Consider the following 12,271-nt stretch of genomic DNA (forward strand, 5'->3'; position numbering starts at 1 on the left):
TTCCTTCACACAAACATACCTCTTCAGTATCAATTATTGCTTATTTTTTTCCCCTAGTTTCACTAAATATTTGGGTGGTAATAAGTCTCTCCCCATAGTGTACATGCATGCTGTACCAAGATTGACAGAAAAAAAAAAGAACCTAGAAGATTAACAAGAAAGCAATATATTTAAGCCCAGAATTACCTCTAAAGTCTGAATTTTAGTGATGCTCTGAAGTTACTGTGTTCTGACTTGGTCAGATCATCATCATAACATCAAATTCATCTCTCTGTAAGTTCTCATGTATTTGTGTGGCTTTTGATTGTGTTCCACATTCCCCATTAGAGTGTAATTCCATTCAGGCAAGGATCCTGGCTGGTTTTGTTATTCATCATATTCTAGGTACGTAACAGAGTGCTGGGCATTTAATAATTCTACAGTAAGTGTGAGCTTGACTGAGTGAATTATGTTTTTACATTATTTAATGCTTAGGTTTTCATCTATAAACTGGGAAAAATGAAGCCAGTTTCAAAGTGTTAATAAAAGAATATTTTAAACATATAAAATGTAATATTGTACACATATATACCAAACACAGTGAGCACTGGATATATGATAGGTGTCATTATTGTTCAATGATAGAGTCTGTTTATTAGAACAGATACATTTCCTCTCAGATGGCAGAAAAATATTAAATATCGAGCATACAGGAAATTATTTTTAAAGAAAAGATCTAGGAGAGTGACTGAAAGGATCATGGCATCATGATTTCAAGATATGCCAAACTCAGTATCAGTTACATGCACATTAACAACCTCATCTAGGCTTTTCACAGATGTGCCAGGTAGATTAAAAAAAAAGTAAAAAGAGGGAGGAGACGAACTGCTAGAAACCAGAGACATGAAAATTTATGTGAACATGCCACGAGAGCAACCTATTGGTTTTCTGTATCGCTTGGCACTCAAGGCCCCAAAACAATGTATCATTTATTCCCAGGAACAGACTTGAGGATATCATGCATCACTGTCTTAGCCCCAAGGGGTATCTATCTTTAGTGGCATATTTGAATAAATTAATATTATTATAATATATTAGGACATTTTAATGATTTTAGACTTTATTAGGCTATTTAAAATGTATGTTTTGTTTATTTCATCAATTTTAATGAAATTAATAATTTTAGATCAGAGACCTTTGGGCTGCTTTACTTGTGAGAGTTTGATTTGCATAGGAATAATGTTTCCTTTTAACCCTATATCAGTCCATGGGGTCTCGAAGAGTCGGACACGACTGAGCGACTTCCCTTTTCACTTTCATGCCTTGGAGAAGGAAATGGTAACCCACTCCAGTGTTCTTGCCTGGAGAATCCCAGGGACAGGGAAGCCTGGTGGGCTGCCATCTATGGGGTCGTGCAGAGTCGGACACGACTGAAGAGACTTAGCAGCAGCAGCAGCAACCCTATATCAAATAAACAAAGGCTACAGTGCAGATGTCCATACTTCCCTGACTGCAGTGAGTCTTGTATCTCTGACAGCCTGGCCTGTGTCTAGATTTCTCTTCTCTGCTTCAACTGCTTTTCTAATATCAACATGCTTATGATTTAGATGTCAAATTTTATCCTACAATATACCAACACAACCACTTTGCAGAGACCGAGTTGACAAGAAGAAATCCTGGGAAATCAGAACTGAGCAATAGAAACTAGCTTCCTTTCTGTAATCACACATTGGGTTTACAGTGTTCCACAATCTAAGGTGATGATACATTTCTATGAATAGTCTCTTATCAATTTGAAGATGTATCAAAACTAGAATGGCTCTACTTTATCATTATGAAAAGGCCACAACTCATTCTCACAACAGAGTTTATTCCAAACACCACGTTAGATGTTGAGAGCATGATGGTTAACACGGCAGAACTCTTACTCCCTGGTAGATTATATTAGGAGGAGAGATGGGCAAGTAAAAAAGTTGAGTATGGTTTAAAAGAGTATTTCAAGGAGGCTTCCGGGGTGACTCACTGGTAAAGAATCCATCTGCCAGTGCAGGAGAAACAGGTTCAGACTCTGATCCAGGAAGATCCCGCATGCCGCCGAGCAACAAGGTCTGTGTACCATGACTCGAGCCTGTGTTGCAGACCCCAGACTGCAATTACTGAGCCCACGTGCTGCAACTACTGAAGCCTGCACATCCTAAAGCCCGTGTTCTGCAACAATATAAGCCTTTGCAATGAGAAACCTGTGCATCACAGCTAGAGAGCAGCCCTGACTCACCTCAACTAGAGAAAGCCCGGGCAACAAAAAAGACACAGAACAGCCAAAAATAAACAAATGAATAAATAATGACTTCTGTAAGAGTTTTGAAAAAGTACTTAGATAGAGGTGAGCAAATGGGAGTACATCTGGAGAGCTTCCTCTTTAAGCATGAAAGTCTCAGGGTAGTTTTCTGAGAGAAGGTGACACTGAATTGAGACAAAAGGACTAGTGGAAGGCCGTGTGTGTGTGTGTGTGTGTGTGTGTGTCTGTGTGTGTCTGTGTCTGTGTCTGTGCCTGTGTGTGCCTGTGTGTGTGTCTGTGTGTGTGTGTGTCTGTGTGTATGTCTGTGTGTCGGTGTGTGTGTGTGTGTGTGTGTGTGTGTATAAGGGGCTTTTAAGCAAAATAGCCAACATATGAAGAAGCTTGAAAGACAGAAATCATATCACAGTTTGGTAACTGAATATTTCAGGATGGATAAACCCCTATTTTGAGACAGCAGAATGGCAAGATTCATAGCCAGAGAGGTCAACAGTGGCTAGAACATGAAGGTCTCCCATGCATGCTGTACTGTTAGGACTTTATTCTAGGGGCAGTCAGGAATCACTGGAGGATTCCAGGACAAAGTGCTAAGGCCAAGTATTTACTTTGGAAATATCACTATGCATTTTAAGAACACAACCAAAACCCTGCTCTCTCGTGGACTGTGTATCCAATATTAACACCTGATTTCACTATGCTTCCCAAGCAAACTTGGCACTCAGAATTCTTCCGAATCTCTTTTCCTGTGTTCCCAATCTCAGCTAATAACTTCACCATTCAACCTTGTTATTGAGACAGAAAACCTGGGAATTACCTTCAAATTGTCCTTTCCTTGTATCTAATCAGACACTGAAATTACAAATAATACATTTTCTGTCTTGCTTTTAAACTGAACAACCAATAACCCAGTTTAAACCATATTTTATATCTTTCCCATCCATTCTTCCCAAATGCTTCCAGAAATGTTCTGTGAAGATGACAAATAGATCGTTTTACTACTCTTGAAAAGGCCCCAAATGGCTTCCTAGGGCTTATGGAATCAAGCCCAAATGTCTTATGATATTTAAGATCCCTCAAGTCTTGCCCTAAGGGTCCTTTCTAAACCTGCCTCCTATTACATACACCAGATTTCATGCCCTGTATCCTGAGACATAACAAACTCTCCACACAATGCCCATATGAATTGACTGTGTTCTTTCCTTGCTTATGATTATTTTCAACTCCTTGCAATATTTGGAAATTCTATTCATTCTTTGTTTTCCAGCACAAAAACTACCTTCCCCACCCTCTGGAAGCATTTGTTAATGTTCTGATTTGAGTTGAACTGATTGTTGCTATGCACTTTTAAGGAATTGACTTAGGATTCTCTTCAGATTTTCTTGGTACTTACTTCATTTTGGTGATTTTTATGACAGGTCACAAATTGTAAGTCAGGAAAGGCAAACTAGAGTCAGTCCACTTTCAACCTTGTTTGACTGGCCCAAAGTTTTCAATAAAATAATATGTCTTTATGTCTTACCTGGACATGTGCTCTCCAGATCCCAATATTTGTTTCAGATATTTACCCTTTATCAACTTGGCCTTGAATGAATAAGTCATCACAGGGGCGATGAAGTTGTATTGATAAGACTTTGGTTGTAAAAAGGCATGAAATATCATCAGAATGAAATTAATATACTAATAAAAATAAACAGCTACATAATAATGAGATAATATTAGAAATTCAAGTTCTTTCGATGCGGAAACTTATTTCTTTTTCAAATTTCACAAATTAGCTCACAGATAAGTGCCTGATGCAAAGAAAGAAAATCTCGGGTCAGCAGAGAAGATCATTTTTAATGTGGGGTGGTAATGAAATTTATGGCCTATCTAGATGACCCAGTACCCTTCTAAATCAACATATGTAATGACTTACTCATAGTAACAGCCTTGCAAATGAGAGGACAAGAGGGGTGATAGGCAGGGTGTGTGTGTTAGTGTGAGTGTGTGTGTATAGAATTATAATTCTAGACCCCTCTGAATAATCAAATTGTGGTATAAAATCTAGAAGAGGGATATCTTGACATGAGAGCCAGGAAATTAGGGGAGTGGTTATTTTGATTTTAAGGTCACTTTATTGAGGTATAATCGATGTACATAAAATTCTATGTATTTTATATATACTACGCAATGAGTTTGGATAACCTCAATATAAAGTGAAACCATCAATATAAAGGCCATAAACATATTCATCAACCTCCCAACTTTTCCTTGAAATTAGATTTTTACTGCCCATTCTTTAATTCCCTTCAGCAAGTCATTTTACCTTTATGAGATTGTATTTTTCTTAGGCATAATCTAGTTAGAATTATGCAAGGAATGAGTAAGATAATATGCAGTGATTATATAATGTGATGTAAGACTTCAAAATTAGCATGTGGGATAAAAGTCACATGCGATTAAAACTGCCCCTGTGTGTATGTTCAGTCGGTCAGCTATGTCCAACTCTTTGTGACCCCATGGACTGCAGTCCTCCAAGTTCCTCTGTCTGTGGAATTCTAAGGCAACAATGGGTTGCCATTGACAATTCCCTAGACTTCCTTACTTTAAATTAACACACTTCACAAAGTCTCCAGAATGGAAGGCAAGCCCCTCAGGGTGAGTACAGTGATCTGTTAGAGTACAAGAAAAAGACAATAAAATGTCCATTTAAGTTTCATTTATATCTCATCTCCTAAATTTTATCTGTTTTAGCTCATTTAATGTATGCAATATACTAATTCAGAAAGGCATGTACATAATTTACAAATAAGTATGCATATTTTGGTAGTTTTGCTAAGGTTTAAATTTCACTCATAGGGATATGTATTCTAAAATAGTTGTGAAGTACTGTTTTACATCATTCTCCATGGTTGAGCACTGGATGAAATAGTTGATTCTTGTTTTAGAACCATGTTATATTAGACACACATTTTCCACCTGAAAATCTCACTGAGAATGGAGATATGCTCACACTATCAGAGGAAACAGGCATGAAGACTGATTGAAGGAGTAGCAGGAATATGTCTCCCACTGCATGTCTTTCTGAAACATATAATGAGTGGAGTAGCGAGCTCATGCCATTTTAATTGTTACTATTATATCTTTATCTCTTTCTTTTACTTTTTCTGCCTCTCTCAAGTAGCACCCAAAGCTTAAAGAGTTGATTCTATCATAAGTGAAATGCAAACATGTCCTTCTTTTTCTAAATTACCATATATAAAAATGCTTTGAAAATCATAGTGTTATACGAATATGATGTATGTATTCATAACTTTGACACACACAAACTGCATGAAAAACAGCAAAGAAAAAAGGATCAATGAAGACACAGAGAAATATTTTAACACATTTTTCTGGTTCCCTTGAAAATAAAAGAAAGGAAGAAGACCCTCCCTCTTATATTCCTTCTAACTCAGATGAAATTTATGGCCTGTCTAGACGATCCAGTAGTAAAGAATAGGAAAACAGAGAGGAAAGGTCACTCCACTTCATTATGATTTTCCAAGTTTACCTCACCTCTGTAAAGCTAGCAGTAAAAAAAGTCATCATTCCCTCAAGTGAAAGCCTACCCTGATTGAAAAAGGTCATCATACTTCTGTGTAATGTGAACCTGGCACACTCCACCTGGCTGATTTTAGGCCTTTTCCTATCCATTAAGTGGTAACCGAGTACATTGTGTAACATGTGCATGCATGTTTTATGCACACAGATAATAAATCCTTTAAAACAGGCAATAAGGTACTGCTCATCATATTCCCTTTGAAGCAGTGGTGTAAGCTGAACAAATTACAGGATTCTGAAGTGAGAGGTGTGCTGACACGGATATCTGTAGCAAGGAATGGCAAAAATTCATAGACTAAATTTGATATCCATTGCTTAAAAAGTCAAAATATTATAAGTTCTCATCATCAAATATATTCAATTTTAGTTATATATTTGCTATTAACAGATATATTGATCATTTTAATTTTTTACTACATATTTGTTTTCCATTCATGGATGTAATTTTTATTTATCTTATTTGTAACTTTTGTATCCTTATCTGAAATTATGATAAATGATTAGGAAAAAACCTTATTGATAATAAAGAATTCTAAAAAGCATAGCCATAATGGGACATTTGCTTAAAAATAGGCAGTGAATAAAGCATACATCATTCTAAAACACTGGAGCAGTTAAACTCATCATACAAAATAAGAAGGCAAGTCTTTCTAAATTGCAGGCCTGGATTTGAGGACAGCTAAAAATCAATAGGAGGTAATCCAAATAAGTAGACAAATAACAAAATTCTTATTTAAGTCAAGATGGTATTATCATATCCATAAAGTGATATAAAATGTTTTTGTAATACCTATTTAAATTTTAGGCTATTAAAATTTACTTTATGTTTTTAGTCTTACTCCTAAGTGAATGTACTATTCTCCAGCCATAGATCAACTTAATTTCATGTCATCAAAAACATTATTTACTTAAAGTGTCCTTTCACTACATATAAGGAGTGTATTTCTTCTTATCAGTCTTCTCTGCAAAAACCACCACAATATTGCAAAATAATTAGTGTCCAATTATAATAAATTAATTTTTAAAATGAGAAAAAAATGTTTAAATTTTTAGTTTTATGTATAATCAAAGTCTGAACTCTAGTTCTCCAAACACAATGTATTTATACATAGAGTAAAATTCAGCATACTAGACTTGTCCCTGCCAGGTATGCTGAAAGTCACTATAGTGTTAAAAAAAAGTGACCATTTTATGTGTGCTAAGTCACTTCAGTCGTGTCCAACTCTTTGAGACCCCATGCACTATTACCTTCCAGGCTCCTCTGTCCACGGGATTCTCTAGGCAAGAATACCGGAGTGAGTTGCTGGGCCCTCCTCCAGCGGATCTTAGCAACTCAGGATCAAATCTACATCTGTTACGTCTCCTGCATCAGCAGGTAGGTTTTTTACCACTAGCGCCACTTGGGAAGCCTGGACTATTTTATAGAAAGAAATAATATCTTCATAACAAATATATAACTTTAGTCATTGCTATGATGCTTACCCAAACAGTGCAATAAACTAAAGGTCAAATGGCTAACATTTCTAATGTATAAACAATTACATCATTCATAAGGGAGACAGGGTGACAGACATCTTTGAAGATGGCATCTGATGGTTCTCACCCCTTAATGTTTATGTTCCCCTGGAATCTCTCCCGCTTTGAATAGGGTCACCTTTTATAACCAATAATATATTGCAGAAATGACAGAGACTTCTCAGACTAGGTCATGAACAGCTTCTATGGTGTTCTCTTGAATCACTAGTTCTGGGGAAAGTCAACTGTCTTGTTATAAAGATGTCAAGCAGCCCTATTTAGAGATCTATATAGTGATTAACAGACACCTTCTGTCAGTAATGGTTGCTTCCCTGGTGGCTCAGTGGTAAAGAATTCACTTGCCAAGGCAGGAGACTTGGGTTTGATCCCTAGGTTAGGAAGATTCCCTGGAGAAGGAAATGACAACCCATTCCAGAATTTTTGCTTGGGAAATCCCATGAACAGAGGAATCTGGTAGGCTGCAGTCCACGGGGCTGCAAGAGAATTGGACAAGACAATGACTAAACAATAATCTGTCAATAACAGGCACCAGTTTGTGGGACACGGGAGTGAGCCGTCTTAGAAGCTGATCCTCCAGTCCTAGTGAAGCCTTCAGAGGATCAGCACCAGGTGACATTTGATGGGAACCAGGTGAGAGACCCTGAGCCATACCCCACTAGGAATTCCACCAAGAATGCTCCTGGATTCCTGACCCAGACATACTGAGATAACAAAAGCTTACTGTTTGAAGATGCTAAATTTGGGGTTGTTACTTAGCAACAGAAAACTAATAATGGCAATGTAAACAAAGGACAGAACATAGGTTGAGAGGCTGACAAACGTAAAATGTGTCCTGATAGCATCTTTTATGTGACTGCTCTTAGACAAGTTAAGTTTCTTATGTTTTAGTTTTGTCTTCAGTAAATTGAAAATAATAAATCATACCTCAGAGAGGTCTGAAGAATAAATGAGATAGAATGTAAAGGTCCTGGGAAGTAATTTATCCTTGGTAATGTTTCTTCCTTGTCTTTAAATTGTGCTTAATTTTACAAGATCTCTCTCTCTTTTTTTTTTTTTTTTAAGTTTTCAAGCAGATTATTCTCAGTGCACAGAAGAGGATTTTACAGGATATGGTACAACTATAGGCAAAGATAAGATTAGAGATGATCAGGTATTTCCTCCTATTTGTTTGTGTTTATTTGCTCATATTTATTTATCTGAGTGAAAATCTGGCTTTGAAAATCTTGACTTAAGCAAGATGAATTTTTATAAACATCTCTTAAAGTACATGAGCTTCCCAGGTGGTGCCAGGGGTAAAGAATCCACCTGCCTATGCAGGAGCTGCCAGAGACACGAGTTTGATTCCTGGGTCAGGAAGATCCCCTAGAGTAGGAAATGCAACCTACTATAGTATTCTTGCCTGAAAAATTCCATGGACAGAGGAGCCTGGTGGGCTATGGGGTAGCAGAGAGTTGGGCATAACTGAGCATGTATGCACAAAAGTATATGAAGAGAGTAAGTTATTTCTGAATATTTTTCAAGCCTCAAGTATAAAAGGAAATAAAACTAAGAAAATAAAACTTCTCCAGATCTTGTAAAAACTCTGCTCTGTTCCAAGAGAGTCTCTGACAGGCTCATGCTTCTGTTAACAACCTTGAGGTCAAGAAAACAACCTGAAAACATGCTGTATCTGTTTCTTTTCTGTCTAGTTACCTTGACTCCATTATTTCTGTGCCTTTGACTAAACCAACTGAGAAAGTATAAGCGAGTGTTTCTATGTTCAGTCTTATTTTGCTGAGAAGTTACCTGAAATGCCTTTATCCTGGCATTTAACATTGACATTTCAAATTAATTTTGATAGATCCTGAGGTCCCATGATCATACTAGGTGTCACAGTATAGAGGTTAAATCCATGAACTCCATCTGAATATTTGCAAGACTTCTTGGGTTCAAATTCCAGCTCTGTCATTAACTATAGACTTGTGCAAAGTACTTATTATAAATACACTGTGCTTTGATTTCTCTTCAGCAAAAGGTAAGGATAAAAATATTATCTTTCTTATAGGCTTATTGTGAAAATAAAATGGGTTAATGTTAAATAGCAAGTGCTTATCACATAGATAGCTTTTCATTTTGATAAAATAAGTATTTTAAATGTCCTGGGCCCTGAAGGTAGCATGGTAGATGCACTTAGTGAGTGTAACAACAATCATTCGACCAGCAGTTTTCTTTCTCTCACTCCCTATATATATTCAAATTTGCTTTTTTGTAATTTTGAGAAGATAGATTTATATATTCTAGTGGTATTTGAGAATTTGGATATTTCTTCAAATACAACTCTAACAAATGGTAAATGTATGCTTCATTCTTAAATAAAATATATATTTGCCTTTGAAAGTGCATTTGATTTTCACAGCTGCTAGATTTTTTTCTGTGAATGAGTGTATTAGGGAAGGGCTCTTATTGGGGAGAATTAATCAACCTATTTTAGCAGCGGTTCTAAACTCCTTTGAAAAGTTAAATAGTCCATCTCCCAACTTGAGGAAAAAAAAAAACAAAACAAAACACTGAAGCTACAACTGCAGACACCACTTGGCTCTTTTCTGTCTTTGGTATAGGCCAAGCAAGTGGGATGAGGATTGTTGTAGTCTTTTTAACAATGGTCACTGAATTTAGGAAAGTGGTAGACAGAGATATAGCAAAAAAAAAAAAGTAGAAATAAAATGGACTCTAACAAATGAGTTCTCACTTGTGCTACTAAGAATAATCCTGCTCATTAACCTTTCAGAAAGGCATGACACAGTTTCAAAAGTGAATTTGAAAGATATGTAAAATAATTTAAGCTACTTTTTAAAAAGTGTGCTTTGTGGAGAACCAGGGATGGGGGAAAGAATTACAAGGACATCCTAATGGAAGGGGGGCTCTGAGGAGATAGAAGAATTGAGACTCCATTTACCCCTACTTTCACAGATATTACTTAGTGGGCTTTCAAAAAGGATTATATTTGAACAAAGGGTTTCATATTTTCAAAGGATTGAGAACCATGCTTCTAGATGTTTACCTCTATTGATCATCACAAACTGAAAACTTCTTAACTTGGATTATCAGAATCTGAGGAAGGTTATATTGCCAGATATATAATCTTGTAGGGTTGGGATGAGGGTGACCACAGATGAGTTTACCTAATTTTAGGTATATAAAAATATAGGGGAGCTTCCAAAAGCCACCAACATTTCAAATTAATAAAAACAATAATTAATTAGCAAAAAGAATTAGAAATTAAGTAGCCCAAATTGTAGAAGAGGTTGCATATAAAATAACTGCAAAAAATTTTTAGGTGAATCCACTATCAGTTACCCAAAACAAATAAGATAGTTATGGGGATATCTTTTATTGTTTTATTGTTAAGGCTGATGTTGAAGGAGAATATTTCCCATAAATCCTCTTTTGATTACAGTTTAAGAAACAAAGTACCTACTCATGTCACATCTATTTTCATCCATTGTGGCAACATCTAAGTTCTTATGTGATTTCACCTATTTTCTGTTCAGACACTTAGCTATAATTAGTTATGAGACATGACACCTAATAAACCCCATATGTTTATGTTGAACAGTATGGCATTGCCAATATTTAGCCTTTTTGACGGAAAAAAAAATGTAAATTTCATATGGTCCAAACTAACATTTTCTAGAATACATTCCCTTCTTAATTTTGAAGCATATATATATATATATATATATATATATATATATATATAGTAGATGATATCCTCTCCTCTGTATTATATCTTCCATTTAATCCACAGGGGTCCCATACTTCTTTGTTGGTTTGATAAGAACAGGTGAAGAGGTCTGAATGAGCCCACTGGTTAAAAGTAAAGAGAAAATCCTTAAGTCTTGTCTTCTCTTGTTCAACAGCTCTTGCTAAGGCTTTCAGAAGCACCTCAAGGGGACATTCATATAGAGCTGATGTTAGAGTAGCCCTAAAATCCCCTTCGTTAGTCCTTCAGCCATGCAGTTTATCCTCTACAGTCCCTTTAGTGATAGAATACCTGAAATGCCATATTCTATAAAAACAAAATGTTAAAATGTCTTGAGGGAGAGGGAGGCAGGTAAAAGGGTTAGGCTGATCAAGGAAGCCAGGCAGAGTCAGCAGCTCTGATTGCTTTTGGAGTGCTCTCATAGAAGCTGGGCCCAAGTCCTTTAAGAGCTGGTTTATTTCCCAAGTAAACATGGTCTCCAGAAAGAGCAATGGTGTGCTGGCTCCGAAGGGAGAGGTGGAAATGAAAGGCATCAGTGATGGGGGATTTGCTGGCATTTCTGAGATCATATAAACCAAAGTGGACATTTCTTCTGGATGCTATTAGCTACTCACCCCTCCCACGTGGGCCTCTTCGTGCCCTAGAGAAGGCTGCTAAGAATCATTCAAGCCAGTTAAAGAAACTGCTTAAAGTAAATATCTGAAACACAAACACATTAGCTCAGAGTGCTTGAAACAGAGTAATAATCACAAAGTCCTTACTTCTTCTCCCCTTTGTACCATTCAAAGGCCGGAGGCGGCACACCTGCACCTTCGCATCTTATCAATCCACTGCGTCCGGGGGCCACGGTGCCAGATTTAATTTCCTGAATTGTAGGAGCAACTGAAAAAGAAACAAAAAAAGAAAGAAACTGGTGGGTTAGTTAAAATAATCTTCAACAGAAATATAGCACACATATTTTTATTCCTTCTATATTCAAAGCAATCTTATGCCTGATAGACCAATGCATCACATTTTCAGTGTTTAGCTTCTCATATGAGACTAGTCATTTTCAGCTTCATTTTTCAAGTTGGACAATAGACAAATGTTCCTAGGGAGTGCAGAGTAAATGCAATACATTTTGGCCTTGCTTCCTA

At 36.6% G+C, this 12,271-nt stretch overlaps 1 protein-coding gene across 1 annotated transcript in view; it reads right to left on the reverse strand.

Moving 5' to 3' along the window:
* The window catches only part of NEGR1 (neuronal growth regulator 1), a 1,037,860-nt gene that overhangs the window by 227,130 nt on the left and 798,459 nt on the right, over window positions 1–12,271 (reverse strand). The window contains exon 5 of the mRNA XM_069594684.1: window positions 11,897–12,017. Coding sequence (XP_069450785.1) covers window positions 11,897–12,017 — 121 coding nt within the window. The remainder of the gene's footprint in view (window positions 1–11,896; window positions 12,018–12,271) is intronic.

The sequence above is a fragment of the Ovis canadensis genome, chromosome 1, assembly GCF_042477335.2.
Source record: "Ovis canadensis isolate MfBH-ARS-UI-01 breed Bighorn chromosome 1, ARS-UI_OviCan_v2, whole genome shotgun sequence".
In the NCBI taxonomy this organism is placed as follows: domain Eukaryota; kingdom Metazoa; phylum Chordata; class Mammalia; order Artiodactyla; family Bovidae; genus Ovis; species Ovis canadensis.